The 16,973-nt window shown below is 39.6% G+C and overlaps 1 protein-coding gene and 1 long non-coding RNA gene across 3 annotated transcripts in view; one reads left to right on the top strand and one right to left on the bottom strand.

Moving 5' to 3' along the window:
* The window catches only part of LOC147163532 (uncharacterized), a 39,733-nt gene extending 39,582 nt beyond the window's left edge, over positions 1–151 (bottom strand). Inside the window, exon 1 of the long non-coding RNA XR_015096886.1 lies at positions 21–151. This is a non-coding gene — a long non-coding RNA (uncharacterized LOC147163532). The remainder of the gene's footprint in view (positions 1–20) is intronic.
* LOC147163531 (carbohydrate sulfotransferase 15-like) lies at positions 132–16,070 on the top strand. 2 transcript variants are annotated; one of them, XM_086093045.1, is made up of 10 exons: positions 132–375; positions 1,235–1,314; positions 5,012–5,073; positions 8,288–8,806; positions 9,501–9,843; positions 10,551–10,697; positions 12,288–12,444; positions 12,516–12,672; positions 13,222–13,369; positions 14,446–16,070. In XM_086093045.1, exons 4-10 carry the CDS (start codon positions 8,348–8,350, stop codon positions 14,634–14,636), a joined length of 1,602 nt encoding a protein of 533 aa, XP_085949171.1. In that variant the 5' UTR covers positions 132–375; positions 1,235–1,314; positions 5,012–5,073; positions 8,288–8,347; the 3' UTR covers positions 14,637–16,070. The 2 variants fall into 2 exon arrangements, with proteins under 2 accessions (XP_085949171.1, XP_085949170.1); XM_086093044.1 differs by lacking the exon at positions 1,235–1,314.
* The last annotated feature ends 903 nt before the right edge of the window (positions 16,071–16,973 follow it).

Here is a 16,973-nt window from a genome sequence, read left to right as displayed (position 1 = left end):
ACGCGACACTCATAACTCACCTTGCCGCCAAAATTCTTCGAGCCGCGCGGTGAATTGTGGGTAAAAACAGGCCACACCTAATCGATCCCGCATCGGTAGCGGAGGATTAGTAATGTGATGAGTGTAGTCAGATTTGCTCGTTGGTGCACCTCCCCTCTCTCCAGCAGTCAGGTGGAGGCAGTGGAAACTCTCTCATTTGTGCTGCTCAAGCCGACCATGAGCACAGTCCGCTCCGTGCTCTTTTCTATCCCACACAGGCAGACGGACACCTGTCCCGTGCTCTTTTCTCTCATTGGAATTAGCATCGATCGTGTGATAGATTGATCATGTCTGGCGAGCTGCGAATGAGACGACGACAAGCTGCTTAATTTAACTGTGAGTATTGTTTAGTTTTTTTGTTTTTTTTAATAAAATGGAATGATGGAAAGCTAATATGACTTAATCTGAAATGGTTACAGTAGCCTGTAGATAATAGTAACTAGTGCTTGTGGCCTTCTAAAATGGGGGGGGGGGGGCATGTAGACAAGGCATGGTAAATAAAATACTCTAGTCTTGCTGTATTGGTTTTTGTTCTTTTTAAATAGCATTTCTTATTCATTATAACAATTCCACAACCGAAATAATATTGCATCTATTAAGTCAACACCAACTTTTATCAAGAGTTTTCTGTAAAGAATGTTTTTCCAAGTCAAAACTATCACTTGTTGCCAGGCAGAGTTCATAGTGCTTAATCATAACTATAGTAAATAAAGGAAACTATTCCCAAAACAACAGTTTTAAGAATTGTGGGATACTCATTAATTTGATAGTTAATCTGTATAAAATATATAAACAAATATGACTGTAAACATGTTTTATCAGCGTCATATTCTCAATATGAAGTTTTTTTTTCTTCAAGCTATTGAAATGAATGAATTAATTATAACTGTTTGATTTATAATATTACTATTTAGAAGTGGACACAATGTACTCAGTATGTCTCTGTGGAGGAATTTAAGGTGATGGGTTAAATAGATTCCTTAGTCTTTACAAAACCAGTTGAGCAAGAGGGTTTTTTTCTCTTCACAGTACTGAGAGCAGAGCGAATGTGTTAATTAGATCTCCGTTTAAACTAGGCATCAGCAGGTGTGCTTTGAAAAACAAACTCAAATTCTTATCTGATCTTTGCAAAACATAATTGTAGGAGGGGGAAGTTTGGTGAGTGTATTGATGTATCATGTGACTGTCTGGGAAGGAGAAGAACGGCTGAGGATTGGACGAAGAAGACGGGGAGGGGTTTGAAGAATCAGGGGAGGATACCGGTGATTTGCTCAGGTGAAAAACGACACACATGCGGGGGAAAATGGCGGCGTTTGGCTGCAACTCCATGTGTCCATAAGCTTATGTAAAATAAATCCTGATTTCACCGATCTCATTGTCTGAGTTTGATAATCAACATTGTGAACACGGGAAAAAGAAAAAAAAAATTCTAACACTATCGATATAGTCATTTATAATCATTGTTTGGGTGACCCCTCACTATTTGCAGGTTTTCTCCATTCAATGTTCGGTTCAGATTTGAAACCCCCCACAAACTGTACTAAAGGACAAACAAACAAAAACACACACAACTATTTAACATTGCTTGCCAGTTGTGAGATTAGAAATCCTTAAATGTTGGCAGAAGCTCTTGAAATGAGTGTGTGTTGAGTTGTAATCCTCAAAGATAACCCTCAGCTCATTAAACAGCTGCACAGTGTCAACGTTATTACATGTTGTCCTAGCGGAGAGTGAACTGCAAACATTGCGGCATGCGGTTTGCAGTGAACAGATAACAACATAAATATTCCTGTTCACGCGGGCGACAGTTTGCACTTCTGATTGTTTTTCTGTTTGTTCTAGCACGGCATGTTTAGATTTGAGTGTTGGACAAGTTACAGTGGCGGATTCCTTGAATTTCAAATAGACCATAACCGTGATCAAATTGTATTATGGTGATGTGGTATTCCCGTAATTGATCAAAAGTGAGTACCCTTGGTAGGATAGTGGTAAAGAGCAATACATAAATAAATACAAGTATGTTTTACTACAGTGCATCTAGTCTATGTGGAGGGAAAACAATATCACTGTCAAGCTTCAAACTTTAAACTTTAAAAAGTCAAGCACAACTTCCTGTATACAAAATTCAGAGGCGGCCACCTCCACCTTATTTGCTCACCACCTCCAACCTGAATGATAAGAAATGAATGCTTCAACATGATAATAGTCATACTCTTATTGGAACTATTATTCTTATTATTGAAACATGGAATTATTATATGTTGTCTGTAAAAAATGAAAGCGAGTCAGTTGAATTTACAGAATATATGCACGTCATGGTTAGGATTAGGGATGTTCGATACCACTTTTTTTCCGACCGATATGCAACTCTTGAGTAGTCACTGCTACTGATACCAAATACCGATACACACCCATAAATGACAGATAAAATACCTATATATCCTAATAGTATATTACTTTTCCTTGAAATGGCATGAAGTTAATTGGCAACCTTGTATTCATATAATTTCTCATTTCTTGTCCCTGATCGTAAAGCGGCTGATAATAGTATCGGCCACCGCCGTGAGTACCGATACCTTAAAATAAGACTGATATTGGCACGGATACCTTGTATCGGTAGTCACCCATCATAGTCAGGATTATACCACCTCTGCCTCAATTTGAGCCAGGAAAAACCCTGATGGTGTATCGATACTAGTGTTGTTCTGATACCACTTGTTGGCCGCCAATACCGATTCTGATACCCAGTTTTGCAGTATCGGCCGATGCCGTACCGATAGCTAGGGGCATTTTTTTTCAACATGAAAAAGCTGCCTTGCCATTGGTTCAGAGCATTCAAAAGTCCTATATTAGCGTCAAAAATAATGGTATCGATTCCGATACCGCTGTTTTAATGCAGTATATACATCTTGATATCAATATTCTGTTCTATCTCTAGTTGGCACTAAAACTAGTCCAATGTGGTTATTACTAGTTATCCTTTATAACTTTTATCACATTCACGCCTTCACTAAGTGGGAACTAAACCCCTGCTGCATGCATCGTAGTCAGGCGCATGCACACTACACTATCAGTCACCCCCAAAATGTACAGCCTAGTGGAAATAATGTTTTATTCACCAAGGTAAGCAGATGCAAATGTTATGTTAACGCACCACAATTGCAAACACCCAATTCGAACCTCCCTCTGCTGCCTTGTGGTTTATTTGGTCTGCTGGGCAGGAAGACTTGTCCCACCAAGCCCCCGCCTATCACCTTGAAATAGTGGAAGAACTTCCCGAGATGTGAAAACCATGCTTCTCTTGGCAACCTCAATTCTTGAGGTAATGCTCAAAATATGAGAAGGAGGATGAGAGAGCGCTATCTGGCTATTTAGACTTGAAAGTCTTGATCCAGTACAAGCTACAGAGAATACTTTTTTTGTAGCATCGGGAATGTGGGAGGACGGCGTTATGCTCACGTGTTCTGGCAGCCAGGCCAAGTGTCTTCTCTTTTTTTTTTTTGATTTTCCCGATGGCTAATGACTTTCCCTGGAATTCTTTTTCGATTCCATGTGACGGTATTTCAAATGTTATTGCTAATTCTTGTTTTAAGGAAGGCCCCATCCAGTATGTTTTTCAACTCAAGCTCATTCAATCTGATTTTTTTTTTTTTGATTGACATTGCATGAATTACACCATGACAAATGAGAACTTTCCACAGTCTTAAAACCGCACGCCATAAGTTCGATCTGTTCATACTGACTGCACGGACTCCATTACTTCTCCGTCTGCTTTAGAAAAATAAATATTTCTCAATATCATCAACTTTATTCAAGGCGCTTAGTGCATTCGCAAACGTTAGGTTGTCTCTTCAAGAGACTGAGCAGGAAATGACTCACGATAGAATCTGAGGACGTAAGCGGGATCAAGCTAGTACATGTCATGTGCGCACATTGGATTTCATTCAACTCGCATGTCTGAGAGCGTTGACAGTTTTTTTTGTTTTGTTAACATAATCAAGTGTGAGTTGAGTTGAAACCAAGAACGGGCATGTGCCAGGTTCAAGCACCAGCACCACTTTTACATTCAAACACAAAATGGAGAAGTTATTGAAAGAGCTGTAGTAGTTCACATACCTGTTTGGCACTAAATCCATGGAAGTTCATCTTTAACATTCCACACACATCAACTGAATTCTTAATTAATATAGATGGATGGTTGGATGACATGGACTTGGTAATATTTTAAAACAGTTACAGTGGTACCTTACCATAGGAGTTTAATTTGTTCTGTGACCAAAGCTCTTAATTTCCGGTCGGGCAGCACCTCTACCCCAAAATTCCAAATAATTGAAAAAGCATTCTGAACATTTATGTGTTATTGGCCTTAGATTGTACGATCTTGTGCCCCGTGAAAATCTGCCTAGCAAGAAGTTACTGGGAAAAATAAAACATTCTGTCGAAATGTGCATGTGCAAGTTAGGTAAACTTTGCCTACTTTAATATAAGGAGAAAGAAACGTGAGGAAGACTACTTTAATTTTCCTAGTCTATTTATCTCATTTGCTCCCAAAAACGTATAAATACGTAACAATCTATTTAAAATATTCCCATGGTCCCAAAAACATATTTATACGTTTTTAAATGTTTTATTTATTTATGCGAGAGCATACAAAAGGCTTTGATGCAGCCTCTGAACTGAAAATAACGCTTGAAGCAATGGTAGTTATTACAAAAATGGCCAGTAGGTTGCAGCAGAGTATAAGAGATCAACCAGAGCCATGTTGCAAAAAGCTCTTCGCCCCACTGTTTTAAACAGATTTGTGAATAATGATGAAACCTAGCTATATTCTAATGCTAATTGCTGCAACACGGAAATAGATAGAAATGACTTGCAAAATCAGTCCAAATCCAGAGCGAAGGGGGTTGCTTCAGTGAAAATGGCTGGGAGTGAATGAGTTAAATAGTTGATACCTTACCATTTTTTTCCACAGAAAAATACCCGTGACCAGTTGCCAGAAGCAGTGTTGGGGGGGCCTTGAGGTGATGCTAATGTGTAAGTAATTGAGCCTTTATTTTCACGAAAACCCATATGCAGCCATACGGAGAAGCTGGATGGATATATTTTCTTATTTTTATTATTTAGCAGGAGAGACCACTTGGCAGCAGTTTTCTTTCACTATGAGACCTTCATACCAACATTAAACGCTCCCCCCCCATTTTCTCCGTATAAAGTGGTTTAGAATAACGCTCCATTTGTCTCCCAAAATAGTGGTAATAAACCCGAATGACCCTCTTTTACCTGCAATTACACCGCCTCTTCCTTACACGCCGCACAGTAGGACACATCTTCAGCTGCTCTCTGCTTGTTATTAATGTCACATTGGCTTTAAAGAGCCGTTAAAGAACATACACACCTACACGCGTGTGCAAATACACACTGGAGCACATCTGTGATCCATATGGCAAGGACGGCTTTCCGAGACAGATGTCATATTTATACAAGAGGTTTAACATTACTTTCAGCTTTTTTTGTTTTTGTTTTTTGAAGTGCCTTGTTTTTGTTTGAGCGCGTTTGTTAAACAGATTATAAGAGGTCAGATTCCTGGGATGCGGTCGTCATTCATCAATGACAAAATCAGAGATGAGAATTCCCCAAAAATGGAAATTTTACATTTGATACTCAGTCTGTTAGCGCGCTGCCATTGTTTCGACCAGCTACAGTCGTGATTCCTTCACGTTGCCGTCCAAGCAGATGCATAGTGTTTTAACAATCGTCATTGCCGTATGTGCATACCCATACTTCAAATGTAAACAATGTTTAACTCCCTTACGTGGCTGTGCTTTCTCTTCCCATTGCTGAGTCGTAGCCAAGTCACACTCGCAGGAGGCCACGCTGTATTTACGCGGCTATAAACATGGAGATGTAATACGTCCCGTGAGAGTCTTGCACCTGCGCATTGTCACAGAAGGGACCCTGGCGTTTGTAGGAGTTTGATGCAGAGTGCATGTTATAATGCTGAAGCGAAACAGAACACGATGAGCTCAAGAAGCAGAGTATAGAAATTGAGGTCGTTTCCACAAGCAGCAGCGGACAATCTGACAAGAATGACTCAAACTTTTTAGCTTTTGAGTGAATTAAATGCACCGCTACAGGCGAAAATTTCCTTGAACAAGAACGATAACGCGAGCGCGATCAAGTAAGGTGGCTTACTTTGCGCCCCTTCAAAATGCCTGAGAAGGCTCTGAGCTGTTTTATTGGAACACATGACCTTTTTTTTCTCACACATTCTGCCTGTTGGCACTCGCGTAGACTTTATTAAAACAAGCCAAAACCAAAGCTGACATCACTCATCACAAGTTTTCGCCTACTAAAATGTCTTTGGGTTGGTGAGAGTTCACAGCACTTTCCAGACGTGATACGCTGTGAGCGTCTTTGTTTTTGGTAGAGACGGAAACCTGCCATCAATAGCAATAATCCTTGTCTAAATGAACACGCGAGAATGGTTTATAATTGCCTATAGATTCTACAAGTTCGTGGTCGACAAGGCACTCAAATAATATAAAAAATCTAATATTTTTTTTGTATTTTGCAGATTTTTACATCTTGCAGGTGGGTCTGGAACATATCCCCCGTGATAAATAAGGGTTCACTGTATAGGTGTCAAAGCACCTTTGTTTAAAAGTAGGGGTGTCAGGTGTTAGAATTTTTTTTTTTTAACAGGCAATCAACATTTTTAATCGTAATTAGTCGCATGACTTCAATAGTTAACTCACAAAAATGTTATATCTGTTTTAAATGTACAATAAAATATACAATCACTTTTCATACTATTAACAACAAAAATGTAAACTAATAGATATATGGCTGCATCTTTAGACATGATACAGTAATTTCATAATTCATAAAATTGAGTTAAAATTAAAAAGATGTACTGTACTGTAAAAAAACGAGTGTGATATTGATTTGTGTTGAGGTCATTTTACTGCCACTAGATGGCATAATTGCATTTGTAGGACGTTGGTGACAGTTCAGTGCATTTTTCTTTTCATATTAAGAGCTATCTAATGTTTAACATGAAGTAACTTGTGAAATTCTGCAATTTTTTTTAAATTGTTAAGTACAATTTGACCCCGGTATCCACAAATATATTATTATTACATTTATTACTGCTGAATCTTTGTTGCGACTGGAATTCCCAGAGTTACAGGCTTTCCAATTAAAGGGTGGTCATTAACTCATTTGCTCCCATTTTAAATATTATCATGATCCCAAAGACGTATTTATAAGTTTTTTCATATTTTTTATGCTAGAGCATACAGAAGGCTTTGATGCAGTCTCTGAACTGAAGAGACTGCAAAACCGGCCAGCAGCTGGCAGCAGAATATAAGAGATCAACCAGGGCCATGTTGCAAAAAGCTCTTTCCTCCACTGTTTTAAACTGTTTTAAACTATATCCTAATGCTAATTGCTGCAAAACGAAAAACTTTTAGAATACCTTTAGAATTAGAATACTTTTAGAAACAGATAGAAATGTACTTTTTTCCTGATGAAAGAAGAGACTCTAATCTTTCTTTTGAAAATTAACATACTAATTTTGACATTTGACAGCCCTATTTAAAAGCAAACGTCGACGGTAATTTGCGAATAATTGTCTATCTAATCAATTTTGATGGTAGCTTTCTAGTCACCTTTTCCCTTTGCAGTGGGAGCACGTTCGTGAGGTGCGCTTGTTTTCTTAACTGATTGGCCAATACGTAATAATGTACATAACTGCTAACATGCTAAGTGATGTCATGTTTTCCTGGCTGGCATCCAACACTTCTCAGCTGCGCAATGACAGGCAAAGAAATAAGTTGCCCAATCAAGTGTTGCTAAAGTGTTTTGGCTCTGTTGCACGTCCATGTACGCTCCAAGCGCTGTTATAATTGCTGCGTTCTTACTTTTCCTGCTGCTCCACCTGTGTCAATATGCGAAGTGTGTTCATTCATGAGCTCCACAATGATCCTCATAGGGTTAACAAAATAAAGGTATGGCGCGGCTCCTTTGAGTCCGCAGAGAATTCCTGTTTTGTTTTCAGTGTTGAATTACAGCGTAACTGTTATTCTGACCTCGAGCGCTGGTCTTTTATGTTCAAACGACCACACACACGTGCGCGCACTGTGTAGCTAAAATTAGGAAGCTTCACACTGACACGCAGCGCCTCCGTGGGAGAATAAATAATAAAACTACATTTTCCTTTGCTCTAACAAGTGTTTTAATTTTGCAGAAAGTCGAAGACGTGAAGTATCAATGAGCTCCTCCCTCCACATGCTTGCTTCATGTTAGCATGTTGGGGTACAAGTATGGCAGAACCACCCAGTCGGACCCCCACATTTCACCTATGGTTGAACATTACGGAAATGCATCGATCAGGAGCTATACGGACATCAGGCCCGCGCACTTGTATGCAAATGTGTGTCTGAAATGGTCCAGGGTGACCCTGGGGAGCTTCTCCAAAGTCCAAGCGGTGGTCTTCCTTTTTGGTCTGACTCTGACCTTCCTCATTTTGGCCTCTTACGTCCTGATGTGGGACAAGAAAGGACTCCTGTTGACGCCCTCGCCATATCACTTTAAAACTGCCGATGTCCTGACCAATGCCACAGCAGCAGCAGCAGCGGCTTCGGCAGTGGAAAGGAAAAGGACGTCCATAGACATGAAGCAGTTGGCAAAGTTGATACAGTCCAAACTGGAGTACCCACCTCGGAGAGTTCCTGATGAGAAGGACATCATCGGGACGGACTATCATGTGAGTATTCCGTCAAAAATGTTCCTGTTGAGTTTGATAGGGATGTAACAGAGATGCACAGAGTTCCCTTACAAAACAGGTAAAGGAAAGGAAGTGAAGCATCACATCTTCTCCGTAAACAACTACAGTGCAGCAAGGGGAAAGGCCTTGTGAGAGTCTGGCTTCCAGGCAGGGTCATGATCTTTAACAGCTGTTGCAAACTGTAGATGAAAAATTCAGCCGTCAGAATGTGTGATGTTAGTTTTAAAGGTATCAGGGTTTCAAAGTAGGGTTTCAAGGGAGCTATTGGCTTCCAGGCAGGTTAACAATTTTTAACAGCTGTTACAAAATTTACAACATTGAGTTGAAAAATTCAGCGGTCAGAATATGTGACCTCGGGTTTCAAAGGCGTCAGGGCTTCGAAGTAGCGTTTCAAGGGAGAGTTTGGTCTCCAGACAGGGTCACAATTTTTAACAGCTTTTACAAAATTGACGTGAAAAATGTATCTGTCAAAATGTTATTATTATAATATAATAATGTTTATATTATTTTAAATTGTATAAATGGTAATTTTAATATGGTATATATTATATTTAATCATATTTTCTATTTAATTTAAATATATGCACCAATTTAATGATTTATGATGGATCTAATTCTATTTTCTACTGATTCAAAATCCATCTATTTGATTGATCTACTTCTATGTCCGCAGTTGTTCTCTGCAATTCCTCATCACTTCCTGCCAGGCGTCAAAAGCCCGTGCTGGTACGAGGACTTTCCCATGGAAAAGAGTCGAGATCCGTACGGAGGGAACCTGTTTGCGATGCGCTCCAAGAACTTCAAGATCATATGCGACCGCCTGGCATCCGCCTTCCGGCAGCGCCCGCACCAGCGTGACGACGGCGGGTTCTCGCGCATGCGCTGCTTGCCTTACTTCTACATCATCGGGCAACCCAAGTGCGGCACCACCGACTTGTTCCACAGGCTGCTGCTGCATCCCGACGTTAAGTTTAACATCATGAAGGAACCACACTGGTGGACCAGGAAACGATTTGGTGAGGCACCACGGGTCGCCAAAGATAGCGCAATTGTGTACTTAAGTAGAAGTATGGATATAGTACTTGTGTGGAAAAATAGTAATAAAGTACCTGAAAATGTTTTAACTATAGGGTGTCAAAATTAGTGTGTTAAATTAGAGTTAATTTAAAGTTCCTTTTAATGGCACAATTTTTTTTTTACGCGTGATTAATGACCGCCCCTTACTTGGAAAGCCTGTACTGGGGGAATTCCAGTCGCAACGCAGCAGACACACCCATGTCAAAATTTTATTTGTGGAGACTGGGGTCAAGTTGTATTTTACAATTTAAAAAATTTGCAGAATTTCACAAGTTATATCATATTAAAGATTAGATAGCTCTTAAGGTGAAAAGAAAAAATGTACTAAGTTGTCACCAACGTCTTACAAATGCAATAATGCCATCTAGTGGCAGAAAATGACCTCAACACAAATCAATATCACACTTTTTTTCTTTTCTTTTTACAGTAAAGTACATCTTTTTAATTTTAACTCAATTTTGTCTGTTTTTATTCATTAATTTTTCCTTTCGGACATACATCCGAAAAGAAAAAGGGCTGACTATTAATTCCCTTCCTCAGAATACATTTAAGTTGTTTTATGGAAGCTTTTAGACTAATTTCATTGGTCAGGCTGTCTATACGTTGATGTCTTTTTGGGGGGGGCTTTTTGGTGCCATCCATCCAGGTTACATCCGCTTCAAAGATGGCTTCCAGGAAAGTTTCCCTGTGGAAGATTACCTGGACCTGTTTGACTTGGCTGCATACAACATCCAAGAATCAAGTGCTGGAAACTCCCCCGGTGACCAACACCACCTCACGCAGCTCATAACAGGTGAACACATGTGAAAGTGGGCGTGTGTGTGCTGCATCGGCTATGTACGTAGGCCTACTACTCTCAGATTTCACTGTGAGTTCATTGCTCATTTTTTACTCGATTCCTCTCAAGAGGCTCAGATGCAAACAGATGGAAATACAATCATATTAAATTGTGAATATTTTGCGGTTACAGCGGAACAGCTCGCTGTGGATTGAATGTTCCGTGCATGTGGGATGCGTCGGGTTGACTCAAAACCGTCCAACTTTTGAATCAATAAAAATGGCTTTATTCTCAAGATGACTCTTCAAAGGGTAGCCTACTCATTAAAGTTCCAGGAAACAAGTCTAAATTCCTCATTGTTTTCAACAATTTGAGATTGTTATTTTTCAGTTATTGTTAATGGGGTTGTGTCCGATGGGCATGGAGAAGTCACATTATTGTGAAGTGAATGACATCCTTTTTTAGCTCAAGTCATCAAATATCGTCCTTGAAAGGGCAATATTTAAAACACACACACATTTTATTTTAGTTAAAAAAAATATATATTTTCTTGTTTAGATTTTTTTTAAATCTATAGTATGTTTAAATTTAATCAGTTTTTAGGGATGCAAATAAATACACACAAATTGGACCTTCATGCTTTTGATTGGACCGAGCTGCTGAATATAATATGATAAAGACAATATTGACATGATGTACACAGAGCTGTCAGTATCAGGGTGGGCGTGAGTGGTTGAGGGATGGTGGACCCAAATACACAAATATGGGGAAGCAAGGCAGTGAGACAGGAATGAAGTGCAATATGAGGAACTTTAATGAAAGTTGAGCAAACAATCATGACTGGACGGGACGCGAGTGGACTGTTCGCCATGACTGGACGGGACGCGAGTGGACTGTTCACCATGACTGGACGCGAGTGGACCGGTCGCCATGACTGGACGGGGCGCGGGTGGACTGGTCGACATGACTGGACGGGATGCGAGTGGACTGGTCGCCATGAATGGACGGGACGCGAGTGGACTGGTCGCCGTGACTGGACGGGGCACAAATAGACTGGTCGCCACGGCTGGACGGGATACAAATTGACTGGTTGCCACGACTGGACGTGAGTTGGCTGGTCTCTATGACTGGACGGAACGTGACTGGACTGGTCGCAATGACTGGACGGGACGTGAGTAGACTGGTCGCCATGACTGGAGGGGACGTGAGTAGACTGGTCGCCATGACTGGACCGAGCATGACGTGACAGGACCTGATTTGCCTTGACTTGACTTGCTGTGGAGTGACTTGGCTGTGACGGGGGCGGCTTGGTTAACTGTGACAAGGACGGCTTGGTTAGCTGACGATAATGAGACATACCTGGGGAAGGGAAGACACACACACACACACACAGGTGGACGTGGTTAGACATAACGAGACAAGGGAAGAAACCAGGAACACAAGACAAAAAACACCACCCACAGACAAAAACAACAAGAAAACCCATATAAAACAAAAACCCAACCCCCACAGAACCGAAACATGACAGGAGCAAATTAAAATTGTCTCTTCTCAAGGCGCCATTTTATTTTAAATTTGATGCATGGCTGTCAATGTCTATCAAAGGTGAAGCCAGTGCCTCCACCATGTGGGACAACCAAGCGTGGAGCTATCTCCATGGCGACAGGGAGGAGTCAGAGCCACCCTTCCTGGCCCAGGACTTCATCCACAAGGTGCAGCCCGATGCCAAAATCATCATCATCCTACGAGACCCCGCAGAGAGGTAACAACCATAGCACCTCTTGCGCGATAAAAGCTGCAGTCTCTTCAGATTAGATTATTGTCCGTCCCCAGGTTGTACTCGGACTACTTGTACTTCAAGGTGGCCAACAAGTCGGCCGAGGACTTCCATCAGAAGGTGGTAGAGTCTGTGCAGCTCTTCCAGTCCTGCCTGTCGGAGAAGTCGCTTCGATCCTGCGTATACAGCACCAACCTCTCAAACTCCATGCCGGTCAGCGGCTTAACGTTTACGCAACGTTTATCATCACTCCACGATACTCAGTTGTGCAGTATATGTTAACTGTTATATTATTATTATTATTATTATTATTATTATTATTATTATTATTATTATTATTATTATGGCCTGCCGAATATTGATTTTTGTTTTTATAATTGCCGTTCAGTCAGACCTCTGCCAATAATAATAGTTATTATTATTATTATTTTATCAAATGGAATAACTTCAAGTGAAGTGTAAGGGCATATAACAATAACAATAATAGCAATCATAATGATAATATTTTAATTATAATTCTTGGGGGGAAAAAAATCTTGATTCTGGTTGTCCATTGTGTGGTCAAAATTTTAGGGTTTAGTGTAAACTTCCTGCTGGCTAATTCTGAACTATGATTCCCCCTGGTGCGTTTTACTTGTCAGTGCACCTGGAGGCTCAGGTTTTAAATTTCAGAAGTTGTCATAACATTTTGAAAGCTAATATCACAACCAAAAGCCTTTAGCGCCGCTCCACTAATAACGTGTTTATTTTGCTTCCGCACAGGTCAGGCTGAATTTGGGCATATATATTGTCTTCCTGCTAGATTGGCTGACGGTGTTCCACAGGGAGCAGATTTGGGTTCTGCGGCTGGAGGACTACGCGGCAAATCTTCAAGGGACTATAGAGAAAGTGTTTGATTTTCTGAATGTAGGTATGTAACCCTGGAATGTCTGTCAATCAATTAGAGAGACTACTAGATATATATATATTTTTTCATTTGATTCATTTTTATTTATTTATTTTCCTTTCGGACATATTATTACAACAGCCTTCAACACAATATTTACTAGATCACAACATCCGAAAAGAAAAAGGGCTGACGGGTGAAGCCATTTATTCATTGTTTAATTATTTTGTGTGTTTAATGGATTGGAAACAAATTAATTGTTATTGCACATTCATGAGTACGGACTAGAGCAAAGCAATTCACAGTTACAACTAGGGCTGTGTTTAAAAAATCGAATAATCAATATCGAATACATTTTTATTCATGATTATTTTAATATCTCTTTTTCCCATAAAATCCTTAAAAAAATACGATTTTTAAAAGCCTTTTTGGTATCTTAGGTAAGTCGTATTTTCTTACTTTTATGAAAGACCTGACTTATTGCACTTTAAGAGAATTCAGAATCATTTTAATTTATATTCACAATTATTGAATTAGAATTATGAAAATACTTTCATCACATCCTTTCTGATGTCAATGTTTGTGTAACTAAAGTGATTGTGACACGTCTTACTTTCATTAATTAACTAAATCATTTAATCAGTTACTGCCTGCGCAAAATTTTATTTGGACTTTAATGTTCGTGGAGTTTTTATCATGTCTTTGATAGTTAAGAAGAATTGATGTTTCATAATTAATCAATATTGAATTGAAGTGAATCGAATTGGGATTTTTTTTTAATCGAATTGAACTGAACTCTTGTGAATCGAAATCGAATCGATTGAGGAAATTTGAATCTATACCCAGCCCTAGTTACAACCTGTCCAAGAGACATACAAAAGAAGACAGAACCGAAAAACCAGATTTTCTTAAAAAAGGAAAACATGAAGGAAGGATGAGAGAAAACAAACAAACAATAGTTGTTCTGTATTTTTGCCTACGAGAAGCACTTTGTGAAACTGCTCTGTGAAAATTGAAATACTAATTTATGATATCAATAAAATGCCCCACTACATTATATGGTGATATATTGGCTTTAATACGTTCAACGTTCTGGTCAGGTCCTTTGTCCAAGCAGGCGGAGGCGGCGCTGGCCATGCGGCCGTTGTCCAATACCCGACGTGCGGCCGACAGGAGCCTGGGCCCCATGCTGCCGTCTACTCGCAACTTCCTGTGGGAATTCCACCAAGCGTTCAACCGTAAGCTGGCCAGCGTGCTGGACAACCAGGCCTTCCTGTGGAGTAACATGTGACTTTCTGCTCTTGAAAAAGACACTCTGGGTGATGTGTGTTTTAAATGGGTTATTTATTTATTTTGCATTTTACCATGTAAAAAAAATATATATATATTTTACAAATATTAGGGTGAAAAACAATACGACTTGACTATGGTTTGGTGCTGAAGCTCCAAAGTTGAATGTGGAAAGCTGTTTGAACATTTATTTGATCAGCCCAAGTACTGGTACGCTCTTTGCTATCACTTTGACTTACTAGTAGGACAACTACATGTTACTAGTGAGGCAAAAAGTTGACAACTGTGCGCTACTATTACTTGAAGTGACATTATAAAATTCTTCTTAACATCTAGCATGTCTCGAGAAGTACCAGTAGTGCGCAAATGTCAACAAGGGCACAGTTTTGCCTAACTAGTAACCTATACCCAGTTATCCTGCTAGTAGCCAAAGTTACTTACTCGTGAAGACAAAGAGTCTACTAGTAAATAACCCGCCGGCCGCCGCTATAGTAACAAGTGTGACTCCTGGAACTTGTCATATTGCCAAAGATTGTTTTGTATTGTTTTTCACCATTTCAGATGAAATGAAAACAATTCCATTAAATTTGTAGAAAATAAAAAAACTTACTTCAGGTTGGACATTCCACACATGCACTACTCTCACACATTACTTAAAATACTTAATAATAATAAAGTAGTCGCAGACGCTACTAAAACACTCACACACAATAGTGAAATTGTCTCCGTCTTATTACTAAATGCTCTCTCACTCATACTACTAAAAGTGTTATTCTCACACATTATTGAAACTCATGCACACCTGAAAAATGTTTCACTCCCAGGCCCTACTCACAACACTCATATGCACTTGGAAAATGCTCACACGCTACTGAAACACTGTCAAGCCACTGAAATACTCTCACACATTGCTAAAAGATTCTCACACATTACTAAAACCCTCTCACACTTTAGTGAAATTGTCTCAAACTCATTACTGAAATGCTCTCACACTCACACACACACACTACTGAAAGTGTTATTCTTATACATTACTGATACCCTCTCATGCATACCTGAAAAACGTTTCATTCCCAGACCCTACTCACACCTGACACTCACATAGGCTGCGAAAATGCTCACACACAACTGAAAGTTGGTTCACTCCCACCCACTACTCAAACACTCTCATGCACACTGAAATGCTCTCACACATTGCTAAATCACTCTCACACTAATTTCTAAGACACTCACAAGCCATTGACCAAGTGGAACCTATATCATGTAATTCACTTTCACACAAGTGAAAAACACACTTCAAATGCTCTCATACAATGAAGTAAAATGTTGTCACACACCCAAGTTGTGTGTGTGAGATGTAATCGGCGTTGTCTCTGATAACCACTCGTACATTTTCACTAGAATGCACATGCTTAATTTTGCATTTTCAGCCATGCTTGCTGACACTCCCAAAAGATGATTCTTTTGATGTAAAAATAATAAACAGTGATTCCAAGAGGGCATTAGCTTAGCGAAGGTGTACCTAATGTTGTGTCCTGTGAGTGTGGAAACGATGCATTAAGCACAATTCAATCCAACAAGGCGGGATGGAGGGCAGCGGGGGATTTGATGGGGATCGCAGTCAGACCACATGAGATGAATTTTCCTCATTCATCCGACTGATCCACAATCAGTTAGGAGATGAAAATAATGGACGTGTGAGTGCTTCGTGAACTGCACATAGGAGCCACCCTAGTTAGACCCCAATTAAGTGTGTCCCCCATTAAGGCTTGTATGATGACATTTTTCACTGCGCCATTAGGGAAGAAAGAACATCGGCATTGACAAGCAATCGTCGTCCCTGGGTGATATTGACGGCCTGTCCTTCTCAAAGGTTGTCAAAAGTTGCAGCCCATTTGCACTACCTAGCTAATCAAAACAGCAGCACGCATGGAACTAAAACAGACTCAGATGAAGAAATTATTGTTATTAACTCATTCACTGCCATTGATGGCTTGAGATGTCAAAAATTCATTTGAACCATTTCTATTAGTTTAACATTTTTTTCCCACTTTTGAGTATGAAAACCTAGATTTTTTTTAACTGTACATTTAGAACAGATATAAAATTTGTTAGTTAACTAGTGAAGTAATGCGATTAATTCCGAAAAAAAATTATCGTCTGACGGCCCTAATTTTTTCTAAAAAATGTTTTTAATCATATCAGGCGATTAATTTTGTTTAATTGTAATTAATTGCATGACTTCAATAGTTAACTCGCGATTAATTGCAAATTTGTTCTAAATGTACAATAAAAAAAATAAATCTAGGTTTTCATACTATTGTTAACAAAAGTGGAA

Source organism: Leptonotus elevatus, chromosome 13 (genome assembly GCF_054856555.1).
Source record: "Leptonotus elevatus isolate MCC_2025b chromosome 13, RoL_Lele_1.0, whole genome shotgun sequence".
Taxonomy (NCBI): domain Eukaryota; kingdom Metazoa; phylum Chordata; class Actinopteri; order Syngnathiformes; family Syngnathidae; genus Leptonotus; species Leptonotus elevatus.
The sequence above is the reverse complement of the archived record's forward strand: the minus strand, read 5'-3'. Positions and strand labels throughout refer to the sequence as shown.